Source organism: Fulmarus glacialis, unplaced genomic scaffold (assembly GCF_000690835.1).
Source record: "Fulmarus glacialis isolate BGI_N327 unplaced genomic scaffold, ASM69083v1 scaffold34271, whole genome shotgun sequence".
Classification (NCBI taxonomy): Eukaryota; Metazoa; Chordata; class Aves; order Procellariiformes; family Procellariidae; genus Fulmarus; species Fulmarus glacialis.
In genome coordinates, this window is record NW_009193999.1 from 34,688 (window position 1) to 53,241 (window position 18,554).

Below are 18,554 nucleotides of genomic sequence, written 5' to 3' on the forward strand. Positions count from 1 at the left end.
ATCACAAATAACTTCACAGAACTGAGAATAGTATGCAGGCTGTACTCTGAGGCCTCCTATGAAATCATGCTCAGAGCAGAAGATGATTTTGTTAGCACAAGTCTGTAAATGAGTAAATACGTCTTTCTGCTTCAGGTTTTTGGTTTGTGTTTTTTTTTTTTAACCTGCAAACTGGTAATAATTATGTCTGTATAAAGCACTTAAAGTGAAAGAACCCTTAACCTCATCAAAACTGAGCATACTGTTTACCACAGCACTTAACACTGGAAAATCTCAAATTAGTATGTTTATACATCAACATTTAATCCAGTTTGAGGTAATTACAGGGCAATAGATTGTTATCCCTAAAGAAAAGGGAGTAAAGATTGACCTAACTACAATAAAAATAAAATCTCACATTAAAGATAAGAACTACAGTATAACAAATAGTGACCATAGTTCAACAGTCTGGGTAGCTTGCTAAATTTCACTTGTGCTTTAAAGGCAGCCACCTTTAGAATATCCTTTAAAACTATGCTGAAATTAAAGAATCCCACAATAAAGGCAAGGGTTTTTTTCTTGGCTGAAGACTGACAGTGAAGCTAATTTGATCTCACCCTTTCCCTGCAAACTACTGAGACAGTTAGCCAAGAGATCATCTGATTTTAAGCTGCTTATTATTAATTTAAAAAAAAAAATCCTCTATTCTTTATCCTTCAAAAGATAGAATACAAGTCCATTACTACCTGTAAATGGCCTGCTTGTCTGCATCCATTGGAGTTTGAGATTCTACAGGGGCAGGACTCACCCCTTCTGCATCAGTTTCAGAGCAGTTGGGATCTTGTTCAGTTTTTAACTCAGTTACTACTTGCATCTGTAGAAAAAGAGTAAGTTATAAGTAAATCTCTCTGCTTGACGTAAAATAAGTGTACTGTTTTCTAAGGAAATAGCAATGCAAAGGGCTACTGAATTGCCAGAAGGTTGGTATGACTTGGCAGCTACACAAAAAGCCATAGCAGTAACAAAACCCCTCTTTTAATCCTTGACACTTTTTGATGGGTAGTTTAAAGGTCACTACAAGTTTCAGCACTCGGCTCCAAAATGGGAATGACAGATATTAGTAAATTGTTAAAGCATTTTGTCTCTGAAGTGGCTATTTTTGGAATAGGCTGGAGTACATTGCTCAAAAAAATTTATGGGGATGTCTGCATAAAAGGCCTTTAGGATGAAAACAACAGAAAGGAAAGTTTCTACTCTTAAGTTTTCTTTCTTATTTCTTACTGTACATTATGTCAGGATACAGAAGGAAAGAGATCCTGAAGTTTTTCTTGTCCATTAAAATGCACATTTTCTTACAAAGAACTGAAATATTGTGTGTCACTCCAATCTTTCAATTATCAGGAGCATAACCTCCCCTGACCTTTACCACTCAAATTTACATATTGTAATAATAAATTATTTTAGGAATATCAAGCTACTGGAGAAAACAACAGCAACTGCTTCTACAAATCCATTTAACACACAGTTACAAAATCTGCCACCACTGGAAAAAGAACATAGAGCCACAGCTTCTACTGAGCACCTCCTGAAGTGTACTAGGTGGCTGGTAATGCTTTCAGGTGCTTTGAAGGTGTTGAAAGCAGTTTTCCCATCACCTTCAGCTAAATACCTTTCAGACTAAAAGGTCTTAAAGGAATCTGACCTCTAAAAGTCATAGTTTCTACCCCTCAACAAAAACTCCTTGGTTTTCTCGCCTTTGAGCACTGGGAACATCTGCACAAAGACAAGAAATCACTGCAATCTTTTTTTTCTACTTTAACCTTAACAAGTTTTATCTCAAGTAGAGGACAGACACTGTTCTAGATATCACCAGGCAGCCAGAATTCACACCTGCAGAAAGGAAGTGTACAGAATGCAACCCCCTGCCCTCTTTTCCCATGAGATGTACGTATCGCATCACTCACAGGAACCCTCCGTGAGGAGAGCTGGCCTCCAGAAGCTATTAGAGAACCTGACTCTGACAGAATTTAATCTATTTCCACACAACATAAGCAAAAGGAATTTATACTGTTCCCAACAAGAAGTCTGGGAGAACCAAAAGGTTTGTGCTTTATTACCTCTCGGGGCCAAGCCATCTCCTAGCAAAATCAGAAACTGAGAAAATGCCAGCATATCCTACCCTATCCTATCCTACCAACAGAGGAGCCTGCCTTGCAAAAAGCTTCCTCAGCAAGCATAGATGATTTTTAAGCCAGAATGCTTGCAAAAAAGGTGCGACTAATGGACTCATTTCTTGGCTAATGACAAGAAGGAGGAGCAAAATAAAAGGGGATGACTCATACAAGTGATTATAAATGTTGAGCCATACACCTGCAGAGTTTGAAGGGAGAGGGCATGTTCAGTTAGGCCTCTATCTCAGTAAAAGGAGGAAATAGCTCACTTAAAACTGCAAGCTGTTTTCTGTGGGCCATTTCCAAACTACAAAAGCAGCAGGCACCCAAATTACTTGTCTATCTTCGTCACCAAGAGCTTAAAATACAGAACAAAAAGAAAGAAAATGCTCTCTCCCAATCCGTTCTTTACAAAAACATGTATTACTTTCACTGACGTGTCACAGGATGGCATGTATGGCTGGGGGAATAAAGTAAAAGATGTAAGGTACGTGAGAGGAGAGAGAGAGAAATTAGAATTGCAATAAAAGAAGCAAAAAACAACAACAAAAATCAACAATCCCAGACTGCATTCAGATAAACATCTTTTTGTAAGAGATAGGAAAAGTTGCTGGTTTTCTTCTGACTGTTCGCCACTGTTGCCATCTGCTGACAGAAGTACTTGTATTTACTGCTTAGGGCTGACATATAATAACGTAAAAATGGGTCTTCAGAGTACAGGCCACCGGCATGACTTGTCTCCAGTTAACAGTATTTTAATTTAGTAATTCAAATTGTTGCAATATACAGCCTGTTGTACAAAAAAGAAACATCATGACCAGACATATCTGAATATGTTTCATTATTCTAGCTGCTTGTTAACAGAAATAAGAAACTGGAAGCCCAATGACCAGCTTTCCAATTAGCAATTCTAATCAATAACCTAATTAAAATGAATTCACGTATTTTACTAGTTTTCAGTCTGTAGCATAATTGCATCAATTCAAATGCAGTCAAAGTAGCATATAATTCTAGATAAGTAACTTTATCCTTCACTTGCTGAAGACCAGCAAGTCTATGACTGTGTAAACTTCCGTCTACTTTAACTGCAGACACATAAGAACACTGAAGTATCATTACACAAAACATTACAGATGCCCATTTGACTTTCCTAAAAACAGGAATATTACAGCACACAAATTGTCTACAGCAGATTCAGAAGAAAACCCTTTATCTAACCATTCTTCCAGAAGTTAAGCAAAATCATGCAAACATTAGCTAAGCCTTTAATAAGTATCCAAGTAATAAAGAATAGCAGCTTATCACTTTAAAGATCTTGTTTTACAAACAGGAACAGATAGTTAAACAATGCCAAAGCAGGCATTAAGGAAAAAGTCACTACCTTTTTTCTCGTGCTAACTGTGTTTAGTTCATAGACAAAGAAAAACACACCTACCTGTTGTCCATCTTGATAGTTGTCTATACTTAATGTCTGTGTTGCCATCATGGTTAATAAAACGTTAATTCTGTCAAATCATCATAAGCATGAACAAATATTCTTTAAAAAAAAAAAAGTCAGTTACAAAAGTGACCACTTAAAATCCAGTTCTAAAAGATAAAAAAAGATAAAGATTTATGCACACCTCTGCTCAAAAAATCAGCGAGTTTATTGACAGTGATAGTTACGTCCATTTTCTCAAACAAACAAACAAAAAAATCAAGTTGGAAAACGCAACAGGTTTCATCAGCAAAAAGTTCATTGTATCATTTTATATTTTAATGTAAGGTTTTTAATAAGAGGCTGAGGTTCTTTTACATTCACAAACTTCAGGTAAACTTTTTATTTTTATACTACTTAACTAACTTATTCTGAGGTAATACAAAAAATCTAGAAACGAGCAAAGATCTTTGTTTCTGTGTTCTGAAAAGGCTAAAAACACATTGAGCATTACTGTAACTGAAATAATAATAGTCTACAACCAAATGTAAAAAGTGTTAAGGAATACCCTATTTATTTCTGAGTATTAATCCCACATTCTAAAGTTAGGGCCTGAAATTACTTTTAGAAACTGAAGTCTCAAATCACTTCTGACATCAGGAATCTACCATTCAAGTCTTTTAAGGCTCTACAAAGAATCAAACAATATCTAACAACTTTTAAACAATTGAGCCTATCTGATTATATAGTTTCAAAAGTGACCTAGGAATTCAGAAGTCTCATTTTCATAGACATTTGATACTTTCGGAAATATTAATTTTAATAGAATTTATAACACAAGTAAGTTTATGCATGTTATTCCCTCTAAGGATTAGCTGGAGTTCGGTGCCCAGATGAGTTAAACATTTTTTTAAAGTTAGATGTTCAGTAATTTAAAAAAAAAAAAAAAAAAAAAATTAGCATAGCACCACCACCAGATAGTTTATCCATCAAATCACTATTTTACATTTCATTTTCTTGTCAGATTAGCAGCCATTACAACTGAAATCACATAATTCATTAAGCTATTACCATTAAATATTACCATAGAACTCAATTTTCCTTGACACATAGGAGTCCTAACATTTAGTTACTATAAAAAATATTCATATTAAAAAAGAAGACAGAGCTCATGTCTTGGAAAAGATTACATCCAAGTATTAATTCCACGTTTTCTGCTCCCTTCCACTTATGTCAGATTCAAAGAACTAAGTATTAGAATTTTCACCAGTTTAAGATCTGAAACAAAAGCTTTCTTCTTTGTAATGTGTTCAATCACTACAGATTTTTCAACTACTTTTAAATCTTTCCTTCACCATTGCATGCCACTACAGTATATGACCATTTTGAAGAGCAATTTTTACATTTCTGGATATTTTCTCCTACAGATTATAATACTCTCAAGTAAATGTTTCATTTAGGAAACACAGGATAAATGTCAAGATACCCTTTTTTGTTTACTTAACAGTTTCAGGCACAGAGACATACCTAACTCCTCAGGACAAACCTCAAGCCTTAATTTGCATCAAGTTCTATTCGAAGTGCAACTCCTAAGCATTGCTGCAATTTCTTTTTTTTTTTTTTTTTTTTTTTTTTTAAAACAGCTTTAAAGACCAGAGAAATTCACCAGGATGACATAAGCATGACTTCCTTTACAAACGAGGTTATTGACTTTCACTCACTAATGCTTAAATGGAACTGTTAACTCTTTCGGAGTGTATGCCATTTTACACACACAAAAGCATCTTGGGAACCACAAATGTGAGCAGACAGAGCAGATCTTGGTTCTGGCATTGGGTCATGCGCTTGCAGAGCTGAACAAGCTTCCATCTGTAGCCAACATGCACATATCATCTTGAGTAGCTTGTGGAATACTAGCCAAAAGGTATGCTACAGCTTGGGAACTCCTATGCTAAAGTATGTTTTTCTTAAGAATACAATTTACAGAGGAAAAGAGTAAAGAATGCATTTAGAGTTTTTTCTAATAGCTTTAATGAAAGTATTTTCTGGTTCTAGTTTTTCTGTCTGTCTTTATAGAACATCAGTATCTCTTTCTTTGAAACTCCAAAAGTATTACTGATTTCTCCACCAAAAAAAAAAAAAAAAAAAAGGAACGGCATAAATGCACTCACTGATAGAGGTACTTCAAATTTTTAATTTTTTTTTTTTAATGGTTATGAGTCATTTAATGTTAAAGTTAAATCAGCACTTGCCACAATAGCAAAGTGAGATATCTTTCAAAATACTTTAAGGGGACATATTCTAAAACATCAGTCCTGTAAGCATTTGCCTTATGTTTAAACATTTATTTTCTTTCAAAAATGGTAGCTTACAACAGGGGCATTAGTGTCCTTAGTTATAGAGTGAAAGGGCACATACAGAATGCTGCTTTTCTTCCTTCTCAAAAGGCACACATTTGATTTCTGACGGTGATATCCAAAACAAAGACCAAACTACCCTCAAAATAAAAATAGAACAGTTGAAGAGATCAACAAAGAAAGAGTAAACACTATTCAGTGATTGCCTTAGAAGGTGAAGAAGTTCCTCGAAATGCTGATAAAGAAATTGTCTGGCTGTGGGAGAAAGATGAAGTTCTTAGTCAGAAAGGAGGAAATAAGAACAGGTAAAACAGTCGTAGAAGAGGAAGAACGTCTCAGAGTTAAGCAAGGATGTGAGATCGTATTAGTGACACAAAGAACAACATGGAGAGGGAAGCAACAATGATAACACGTGTAAACTGGTGAAGAGAATAGGACATTGCAAGAATTTCTGGAGAATCAGACAAGCTGATTTCCAGATTTCCATAAGGAAGAGACATTCCACATCTGGAAATCCCTCTGGCCACACGAAGGAAGAAAGAGGTGCACAGCTTTGAGCTAGATCCATAGATTATTTCATCAAAAAGGACTTTTGCCCTACTCTCTCCCAGGGGAACGGCTGGAACCAATTCTACATGGGTATATCCTTTATTTCCCGTAAGAGCTTCCCCTCTGACTTATAATTAAAGTAGAAGAAGATTAAGCTATTAGGCAAGATAGCAACTGATGAGATTTAGTGAAGACAACTACTGCAAATCAAGAAGAACAAATTGAGCTAATCACACACTTAAATTGAGGCAATTAACTGAGGAATTACTTTGGTTCACTAAAGAGAAACATCTTCTCATTACCCAGTAGTGGTAAGAGACAAACTATGTTAAACTTTAAGAAAAATAACTGAAAAGGTATTTACACATTTGGGTTTTATAACCTAATTTAGGATACAGCATCCAGTTCTAGTTAGCAGATACACAGCCTAAGCAGATGTTCATTCTGCAAACAACGATGCTAGACGAAGCTGGTATCGCTCCCAGATGTTTATCACTGCCACCCTGCCAGAGCTAATTACTTCCACAGCTCTACCGCTGAGCCCACAGAACACGTGAACGATTTCTGATCGTTTTTACATAAAGTCAGCTAGGCCAGCTCAACCCACTGTTAAAGGTGGCTATGATGCAAACCAGCTGACTTTGTCTGAAGCACATTGCTGTGCACTCATACAACCCCTGCTCTTGGCTGACCTATTAGTGTGGTAATTTCTGGCTCATGTGTGGCGATTATCAACTCACAGCAGGACCATCTTTAACCAGCACAGCTATACCCAATACTATATGGCCTAAGGTATCTGAAGTGGGCCTAAGAACACATGACTTCTGGACAACTTAGCTTTAAAAACGCCAATTATTTGTAAAAGAAATTGGGAGTAGGAGGAAAACTCTGCATTTGTCTTATATTCAAAGAGTTATAAAGAAAAAAAAAATAACCTGAGGCTGAGAGAGTCAGCCAGTATGCTTCATACAGAACAAAATTAACTCTCATTCTATTTATTTTGAAAACAAAGTGTGAGGAAAACCCAAGGAAATGTTTAAGGTCATGCAAACTGGAAGCTGATGCATGAACTGCAACCAGAAACTCCATTGATATCTGTGGCGAAAGGGAATTCATAAAAGCATTGTGTTCTGCAAAACAAAACGAAAGGAAAAAAAACTCAAGCCTTTAATAAAAATAAGTATGAAGGTAAAATGTAGAGTAGAAAGGACGCTAAATTAAGAGGGGTAATCATAATTAGAAACGTGAAGACTTTGTGCAAGTTAAGAAGTGTCTAAGAGAAGAGATTAAAGGTAAGCTGAAACATGTACACAAAGTGATCACTTAACATAACATGACTCCTCACTTGCTCTACTTACTCCTTCATAATTAAGAGCAAAGGGACCACCCAGTAACGTTAACATACGGTGCAAGTAAGCTGTTGGAGTTCAGTAATATCATTTTTAACATATACAAGCTACAACAGATGTTTGTAAGAGATATAAATAGTTATGCTTCAGGGTATAAACCAACCACTAACCGTCTTAGGGTTGTGAAGAAACTACCCAACAGACTTGTTAACAAGTAATCGTTCCTTCTAATTTTCCCCTATACACATTCCTTTGAAGTCCTTCAGAGAGAAATGGACCATTGGCAAATTCAGCATGGCTATGTTATTTAACTTTAGTCCTGGCCCTTGCTCTGTAACATAGATCCTTATATTCACACACAAAGTTAAAAAGAAACAAAAATCAAACCAGCAAGCCTGTTTGACACATGAAAAGCATCTAGAACTGGCTTCACTTTTCATCAAAATACGTAATGACATTTGCTTCCAGAGCACACTGCTTTCTAAAGGAGATAAAACATTGGCTCTGAGAAAGCTGCTCACCCCTTTCCTTCAGTGGGTTGAAGACGACATTATTTTGTTCCAGCAGAGTGAATCCCACTGATGTACAACGTAGAGGACAGAAACCTAAAAGCCAATAGAGAAATATTCAGAAGGAGACAACAACATAGAACATACTTTCCAAGCCAATATGATTAAAGAAAATATTTTGGTTTATTACGTGGTTCCCTCCCCAAGTTTAAATAAACTGACAGGATTTTTTTTGCATGTTTTGCAAACATTTTTTTTGCATTTTTAATAATCTCTAGTCACACCTACTATCCCATGCTATTATTTGAACTTTCCCTCATGTTATTCCATTAATTCTCCATACTTATCTTTGTCTTTGCTGACACCTGTAACAGAAGGCTACATTTGGACTGCTAACTCACTTGCTGTTCAACCTTTATATTTTACTCTCTGGTTCAGTGTCTGACTAGACAAAACACATCCCAAAAATAAAACTACGAAATGCAAATAGGAATAACTCATCAGTGTTGTAAAAATTAAGCAATTCTTTCACCAAGAAAGGTGAAAGACTTTTTTTAAATTTAAATCTGCTTCATAATCATGCTTTGATTGTACCATGGAACATATTCTAATGATGGCTACGATCAAGTAATCTGCTACATGATAAAAACTAATAGACAATAGGGAGGGGTGCGAGCCATTTTTAGGATCACGTGTTCTGTGAAGACAAGTTCTGCTACGGGATTATTCAGCAATTTTAAAAAACTTTCAAAACATTACCACTTAAAATTACTTGAATTATATTTATTTTAATAGCACCTGTTTGATATACTAAAGCTATTTATAAAAAGTAGTAATGATTGTGAGAGCACAGTAGCAAAGATTGTGAAAATGTATTTAGAAAACACAACTGCTGAAAAGCATTAAAAAAAGCAAAACTATCTCAGGGGAAGTTCCAGACACTAATGTCGCACAAAGGCCATCTGAAATGATATGATGGCTAAAACACACACCTGAGATCTTGAATCAGACTACCTCCATCTCTCACACAGACAAAGTTTCTGTGTTCCCAGTTTTGCCAACTGCATAAGAACTGGAATGAAAGTAACTCAAACATTTTTGATAGTGAAATGAAGTTGGTATTTGGGTTTGAGAACCAAATTTTATCTATGCATAGTGTAGTAGTAATGTTTTTCAGACAAGTTCACAGAAAAACAAAATGCTAAGGTCCACTCAATATAGATGCCATCTCTGGTTCATGAAACCTAGCTCTAAAAGAGCAGGGAAGCTACTCTGAAGAGCTATAAGGTGGTATAAGCTTCAGTCATTGGTTAGAGATGAAATACTGAGCTAGAAGGAATTTCAGTCCAAACTGATACAACTGGTCTTGAAGCCTCAAGGGGCAGATGACACATTAAAAGTTCTTACCACTTTCTCTTAAACTGTCAAAGACCTATGTCCCCAAACAATGGACTTCTCTCATTTTTGTAACTTCTTAATGCTGTTCTGAGAAGACAGCGTACCCTCTTATTCCCTTCTTCGCATGCTATTTATCTTCTATAATTTTGTTACTCGCTTTCACCTACCTCAACTTACTGGGCTATTTTCCAGTAGAGGACATCTCACTATTCATAGCATCTTCTGAATGTAGCTCACTGCCAGATAAATTGGGATTATCTATTTCTTGTCTCTGCTCAGACATAGAGAAGGACTACTTCACCATTGCAAATCTGAAAAACCTGCTCCCTTCATTCAGAAACAACTGCAGAAAAAAACTGATTGTGCCACTGCTGCCAGATCTGGTCACTCAAAAATATTTCATGTATGAAGAAGAATGTAGTCCTTGCCTGCAAAGCCTTCCGCTGAAACTCTGGAAATAGGCAAGTTTCTAGACAGTGTATGAGATATCGAGGGCAGAAAGAAAGAGGTAATGAAGAAATGCAGGCCCAGGTGAAAGATGCTGCAGAGGAGAAGATTTAGCTGAGAAGGAGCCAGGGGATATTGCAGTCATATTGCCTTCTTCCAAGAGGCATGTGACAGCAATTGAGACTAGAGTCTACCCTAAAACATATCAGACAAGAAAACAAGAGAGGTCTGAGCTTGTGTGTTATGTCCTCTCGCATATCCCAGGAGGGGAAGAACAGGGAGCCGATACACCTGTTAAAGGATGTAGACAATACCAAGGCACTATGGAGCCTAAACTTGGAATTGCTATTGCCAATTCATTTTTTCCTTTTATTCCTCTTGTAGACAAGCTTTAAAGTCATGTTATCATAATAAAGAAGACACTTAACTATGAAACCAAAACCAAGGGCAACTTGCTTTGTCACTTAAAAAGCGTATCACGATTGAAGTTTTTACTACAAAGTAAAATATGACCTCGTTCATTCAAGCATAGAAGAACCCTCTGTTCAGTCATTCTCTCATTTTGCATGTCAGCTAGTAAGAAACAAAGACCTGTGCATACATTTACATATAAAAATATTAGCAGACATTAAGATCAAGATACATTTGTATTTTTATAGATTCAAATAATAATAGTGAAGCAATATGTAGAGTACATATGACAACATTCCATTAGGGATTCATTCTACCTTTGCTGCAGTGGTTACCTATCCCTAACCTGCCTACAAAGAGACATTCAGTAAAATTAAGACAAACAAATCAATATGAAGTTGATGCATACAAGGTCATTAAAACTGTGCTCAATGAGAAAGTACTGCTCATTCAGCAGCAAGGTGGCTTCCATTTCCTCTATCTTATGTACTTACAAAGTATAGTAATTATTTAGAATATTTTACTTTTAGAAAGATGATGTTCCTGTTCAGGAATATAATATCAGCCTCAGGAAGTTACACTATGCAGACACAGCTAAACAGTTATTACACAACAGCTATGCTGTCAATTCCCTGGGAGACAAGCCCTAAAAAGCCACAAAACCAATTTTCAGCTGCAGTAAAATGAGATTTACTTCGTGTCACTTTTTTCCCTTTATTGTTTGGTGGTGCAATAACGTTATTTATATATTAATCTTGATGAATATGAGATTACATTAAAAAACTGAATGCATATTATACTTTAAGAAACTGAAAATTAAAAATAAATTAAAATCCACCACTAAGGTTAAATTTCTTCAGAAATACAGGCTACACTACTAGCTATCATCAACCTTTCTTTGCCTGTAGGATTTTGGACATATATACTATGTCACACTGATTTTATTCAGCAAGACCTCTCCCAACACTATATATACTGCTTTGTTGTCCCATTAATCTTTCATGAAATCCTCTTTTCATATCATCCCATTTCAGAACTTAACAAGCCATACTAAGTATCTATATCACTGACTATCCTCCAAGCATCACCACACATTGTCATACAGCATGGCAAACAACAAACCATCTCATGAAAAGATTTGTGTCCCTTTAGCAATTCACTCTTTGTGTAAACTCTGCTTTTGGTATTTTAAAGGCATTCTGGAAATTCTAGAAATTACAAGCTAAAATTGCACATGCAGTAACACTGATAAAATGGATATTAAGGATGCATAAGATAATATAAGTTTCTCAAGGCACAACAACAAAAGCAGAATTAAGGGCATCTGGGTCTTTTGAAGACCTTCAGCTCCTTAATTCTGCATACATCCTTTGTGTTTACACCAGCATATTTCTTGGGAAGCATGCATAATCATGGTTCATGTTCACGGTTCACGTAATTGACAATTTACCATAGCGCTTCTTAACAACAAGGAAGAGAAAGATAAGAAACCCTATCCAATCTAGTCATAAAATAATGTCCCCTCAGTATGCTTAGGTATCCTGCCTCCAGGTAGCTCTTGGCATTGCAGAAGGAAATCCTCAGGTTGCTCTCCTACCTTCTGCAAAATGAAAACCTCATTCTTCTAACTATTAAAAGATTCTCAAATTCAAGAAACTTCCTGCAGCATCTCAGTTTCTCCTACCCATTTCACACTGTAATTTGACCCCGCTTATAAAGTAGCTCCATAAAGTGATAGTAAGGAATTAAGGGGACTAAACAGAAATTTTGGTAAAAGGAAAACAAAAACTTGGCAGAAAGGAAACCTCCCTTCTTTGATTGCTCCAAGACTCAGGAGGGATTAGGGTATGAGGGAGCAAAAATATTTCCCATCGCTCCCTCATTCATGCCCAATATTCACATAGTAAATGAAGATTCCTTCAGGGTTTTTTTTCCTGTATTCTTAACACTGCAAACTGAAGGACTTTTTACGGTTCTTGCTTGTGAATCCTAGCGTACACATCATGATTCCTCACACATTACCTACTTGTCACGAGACAGAGAAGTACTTTTTTCCTTTCCGTATTTACCCAATGTGCTGTCATCATAACATTTTAGACCCCAAAATCAAGAAGATAGTGTAATATCTGCCTTGCTGCTATCGTGGTAAGAGGACTGCATTAGAAAGACTACCAAAAAACCCTTATATACCAGAGGATGTGTATCAGCAACAGCTGCAACTGACTGTAGTACATCTTTCCTACTTAATGATATTTAATTACTTTTTCAAACACAATTCCATTTTAAAAAAACCAACCAAACAAACCAAACCAAAACAAAAAAAACCACAAACAAAAAACCCCCCAAAAACAGAACTCCACCCTCCACATTTCCCCAGCATTCCCCACATGGATAAACTACAGGTTTGCATACGTGCTAGACACAATTCCATTCCTTTGCCATTGAAGCCTTTTGAATACCCACACAAGCATGTAGTGAATCTCTCACTTCTGGAGACACTCATTTTATCATATTCTTCCAGATGAATTAAACCAAAGCAAAGGGAAATCCTATTTTAAACATGATTTGTATCAGCACCCAATAAACTATGACTGAAATTAATCTTGTTTGTGTTTATACTTTGCGGTTTCATAAAGAAGACAGAATAACCACCAATCTCACTATGCCTTTATTGCTATTGAATACTTTACAATGTTAGCAAGCAGTTTATGTAAGCATATGTAAGTTTTCCAACATTTTTATTATAAAACCGTAAAAGTTTCTAATGATTTTTTCTATGAAAGACAATTCCTAATGCTACTGAAGTGCACTTAAAAGATGACGAGGAGTTTTATTTAACTAATAACTGCATTTAAAATGGACTTAAGATGTTGAATGCAAAAGAAAATGCTCTCTACACATTTTCGGCATTTAAACATTTCACCAAAATTAAGATGTTCCATTGTCAGTTATTTCATTTCAGTCCTTTATGATTTCAGAAATAACAAGCCTGTCAATGAACCAAGCGTTAACTTGGACTCGCTGAGTAAACTAAAGTGACACAAAATCCTAGTCCTGCAACTCTCTGTCAAATCTGGTTCCAATCGTTCGTAACTTTTCCAGAATCTTCCCTCTTTTGACTCTTAACATTTGGTCGAACATGAACAACTTTGTTTTGCTGCTAAGTGTAGGCCCTAAAGTGAACTGTTCTTTTCTTTTCAGAATGGTAATTAAACAAAAATTCTTCCTTTCCTGCTCCACTTTGTCCACAACTCTTTAGTAATGGTGAACCAGAAGCAAGCAGTTCAACTGCAAGGAAGATGTGCTGTGTTCTAGCCTCTTCCTGCTGCCAACGCATCCGAACACCAGTATTCATCCCTCCGTGAGTATGACTGCTGCCTAAGCATTCTGGGGTTGGGGGAGAAGCACAGATAAGGAATGACTATTCAGGATTAAACTTACCCATCACCTACTGCTGTGGGATGCATCATGCTTAACTACTTGGTCCAGATGATGACTGCACAGTCAGGTGACATGCAAGGACCAACAGACAGGAAGATACCCGTGTTACATGGAATATTCAGATAGTTTAGTTAATAAGTATTTGCTGAGTAACATGCATGAACCAGTTTTTCAAGAGCCATGATTTGTTGAAGTTTCTGGAGGAACAGCCATACGCTCCATGTGAACGTTTACGCTCTCTTCCCCTCTCTCCTCTGCAACACTAAATTCCAGAACTGAAGTGTTGATATGCTCTTAAATAAGCCAAACAAGTATTCTCCCCCTTTTTAAATTGACATATTTACTTTCTCTTAAAGTAATTTTCAAATGCTGAGTCATTTTAGCCTAAAGTTTCCGGAATAACCCTGCTCAAACATACTCATTATGGCAAATTTCAGTATGACTAAGAAATAAGCTGAAAACAACATCGCAAAATAAAAAAAAAAAAACAAACCAGGTAACCTTACTCCTGGCATCACTACTATCGTGGCCTAGAACACATACAAATGGGCTAGAATGCATATAAACTAAGTGATCATAAACTGGCCTGGAAGTTCAAGTTCTTTAGTTATAAAATATACAAGATAGCACACTCATTTTCATTCCCATATTCTCTAGGCATGTTAAACATGTATAGTACTCCGATTTCTGTTTCATAATCGCCTCCATTTCCTTTGAATATGGGAGACTTGGACTTTATTTTTCAGTAATAAGTATTATAATATCCTCTTCCCTTTGTTTTGTTTGCTATGTAATTTGAAAAAAAGCTAAGCAGGATGTGAAGTATAGCCACATTTCCTAGCTTCCTCTGTCCCCAAGAAAAAACACAGGCAATTCCAAAAGCTCACATATAAAATATAAACTGGAATTTGGTTGTTTAAAAAAAATGGATCCCTCTTTTAGCACACCAGCAGTAAGCTACCACATTCTACTTTTTTGCCCGAATTTACTGTCAGCTGCAGAAGATGACAGTTACAGACCCATAGGTATAGCAGGCTAAGGGACAGTACGTGATTACCACAGTCAGTTAGCTCCCATCTTGAAAAATCACCTTTTGACTGTCTAAGTACTTAAATGGCCTTCCTGTTTAACAGCAAATAGCTCTTTTATACACATATGTAGAAAAAAAAGGAGTAGTTGCTATATTAAAAACAAACAAGCATGTTCATATGAAGGATGACAAGTAAGCATGTGACAACAAGCAGACCTAAGTTTTATTTCCACTTCTAACACCAATCTCCTTTTTGTCCTTTAATAACATACACGACTTGGTATCCCCACGCTGCTGGCAGGGGAACCAAGTTACTGCCCTTTACCAACTCCATAAAAGCATGCCAAGTGCTCCATTAACAACGAAGATTGGTATTTCCAGATTCTTGGTGTCGTCATTTTATTTTCTACCCCACTCGTAGTTCCGTTTGATGATACCTGTGTTCTACAGTTACGGCATGAAACAATCTTATTGAACAAAGTTAGCAGGAAGAACCTGCTAACAAACGTGAATACTTCAGCATTCAATTATCTTAGGGAGAGCTATAATGGATAAAATACTTTGGTAGCGTCTGGCAGCAAGTAAGCAAAGGAAAGAACTCTATCAGCAGCTTTTTTCCTTGCTCTTGGAATCCTCTGGCTTAGCAGAGCAGTAAGTTGTTTTACATTTTGTACAGCATTGAGCTGTGGTAAAATAACCCCCCCCCAGAGACTTATCATTTGTAAACCTACAGACTCTTTTAAAAAGTGAGACTGAAGCAACCAGCTGCTGCAAGAGAGAAGTAACATTTGTGGAATTTTAGATTTCACACACAAAAAAATAATTCAGTCTTACTTACACCAAAATAAAAATATTAATCTGCTTTATTGTAAGCTTTCACGTGTGCCAGTTTTGCAGAGGTAACATTTGGCTCCCAGACCACCACATAATATTCTGAAATACAATTTGGACTACATCTCTCTTTATTCGGGACATTAACAGAGCCATTAGAACAAGCAGTTCCACTATCACAGTAGTGGTTCTGTGGATCATTCACCCTTGGCCGTTAGCACAGGGCTTAATAACAGCAAAAGAGTTATTCTTTTCCAGGAACTAGAATTGCTCCTAAACACTTCTGATTGCTACCACAGCAAGTTTAGAATTATTATGACTTTGTTACAGCACTGCATTTACAGTACAGGGAAAGGTATGATAAAAATACAGTCAGAAAGCAAAATTCTGAAAAAGAAAGTACAGCTTCTAGAATACATATCCATTTTATAAGACTGAAGTATTTAGAACAAGCACATATATTTAATTTTTTCTAAACTCTTCTCAGTTGCACTAATGGAAGACTGCAAGGACTTAGTTTTAAAACGTTATTTTTATATTCAAAAGATAATCCGAATCTTTAAAATTGTATCTAGATAAAGAAAGAGTACAAATCAAGGCTAACTTTTTACATGCCAAAGTGAAATTTCCAAATACAAAATAAAACCCCAACCAAGCGTAACAACAACATACAAAAAATTTGAAGAATTCTCAGTTTTCCTATTAGCACATAGGAAACGGTAACAAGATAAATTCCAGTCCAGCAAAGCACTTTCACTACATGATAATAAGACCCACTTCAGATACGAGACAGGTATTAGTATTCAATTTATGTAGAGGATACACAGGCACAGATAAAAAAATGCATGCCCCAGAATCACTCAGGAGATCAGTGAGAATGAACAGTATCAGTCTTCAAAGTCTCAGTGCAGTGCAATAGCCTCTACACTACCTATCTTTACCCTGCGAATGAAGTAAATGGAGCTATGCCTTTCACCACTTCACTGAAGCTTACGTTAAGAAAACACAGCAAAACCTATACTGAAGTTTTCCTGTGGCTACTTTAATCACAAGATGACAAGAAAATATGTAAAGTGGTAACAGTCAACAGTAAAAATATACTATACACTTCATAAAATAAACTGAAGATAGAACATATACGAAAAAAAAATCAGAATTAGTTATTTTGGATAGATTGAAAACAATGACATACCAAGAAGTGTGAAACTGTTTCTTCAGACTGAATACACGTGAAACATTTTCGGTTTTTTCCTCACAAGTTTTTGAAAACTTAAATGTAATGATTCTATATGGCTACATACAGACTCAGAAAAGGATAATTCTGCAATTTTATTTTACAGAGCTATTTCAGAAGATGCCTTTAAAATGCATTTGCTGTTGCTTGATACTCTAGCCATGACGAGGTCTGGAAATACATAGAAGGATTTCTGATACAATCACAAGAATTTGTTTCCTGGTTCAGTAGAATCCACAAAATGTGTACATGCAGCTAACAAGGACTAACCAGGACGCATTCTTAAACAAGACTCCAGTGCTTACCCAGCTGCAGAAGCTATGTCACTTTAACTACACATATAGTAGTTATATATATATAGTTACACATAACTAAAGGGATATAACCCCATAGCACAGACAGACCATAAACAATTTATATCCCATAGAGGAAAGGGAACAACCTGTAAGTGTATTCACAGTACGGAGAATTGCAAGGTGCAAAAATTTCTTAAAATATAGTTGTTACAATTCCCCTAATCAAACAATCTACACTGCTGAAACTTTGTGCAGAGCATGCTCTAGAATAAAGTTATGAACAGTATAATGAACTAACTGTATGTGCATGTTTTTGTAAAGACTAACAAAGAATTCTTTAGCTTTTTAAAAAAAAACAATTAGATGAGACACTTAGCATACATTGAAAATGATCTACACCTTCCCGCTATCCTCCATAGGATGCTGGCTCAAGTGTTTTCCAACATCCGCAGACCAGAACATATTGTCCATGCTCCCTACTCCTGTGATCCATTTAATGGCATGCACACATCATATTCCAAATAGGGGCAAGGACAAAAATGTATCTTGCCTGGGCAGCTCTTAACTGTATATGCCCAAAAAAAAAAAAAAAAAAAAGTAATTCATTGCATGGCATAAAGATTCACTTATAAGGGTATCGTACCAGATCTAGTGTCTCATTCTCCCTCCCAAAACCATACTAGTCATTTACTTAGACATAACTGACAAAAAGGGGTCACAAACCACAGCAGCAGATTACAAAAAAAGAATAAATACTGTGACTGTGTCTCTAAAATTACATTATACATTCCCATTTAAGACAACAGAAAATATTTAAGAAATAATAAAAAAATATAGTGATAAGCTATACAGAGAAGTACCACACAGACATGTTAAGTACTTGTACTGTTAAGTGATGAACTCTGGGCCATACAGCTGGCGTTGTGGGAATGAGGGAAAGCTATCGACTACCCCATGGAGACCCGGGACATGTGGTTAATTGAGACAGTATTTCAGGATAAAACCAGCACTTGATTTATTATTGTTTACACACATCATAAGCAGGGCCTCTGGGCAATGTCAAGTTCCAGCTCCTAATTGCGGCTGTGTAAACACTCAGGAAGCCTCAGTCTAGGTGTCAAGAAGCCTCTACTCG

The 18,554-nt window shown here is 36.2% G+C and overlaps 1 protein-coding gene across 1 annotated transcript in view; it reads right to left on the reverse strand.

Moving 5' to 3' along the window:
* Window positions 1-8,429, reverse strand: part of PKNOX1 (PBX/knotted 1 homeobox 1) — a 30,402-nt gene extending 21,973 nt beyond the window's left edge. Inside the window, exons 1-3 of the mRNA XM_009587629.1 lie at window positions 8,344-8,429; window positions 3,586-3,687; window positions 726-853 (exon numbers count right to left, since the gene is read on the reverse strand). Of these exons, the coding sequence (XP_009585924.1) occupies window positions 726-853; window positions 3,586-3,636 (179 nt within the window). The 5' untranslated portion in view covers window positions 3,637-3,687; window positions 8,344-8,429. The remainder of the gene's footprint in view (window positions 1-725; window positions 854-3,585; window positions 3,688-8,343) is intronic.
* Between the last annotated feature and the right edge of the window lie 10,125 nt (window positions 8,430-18,554).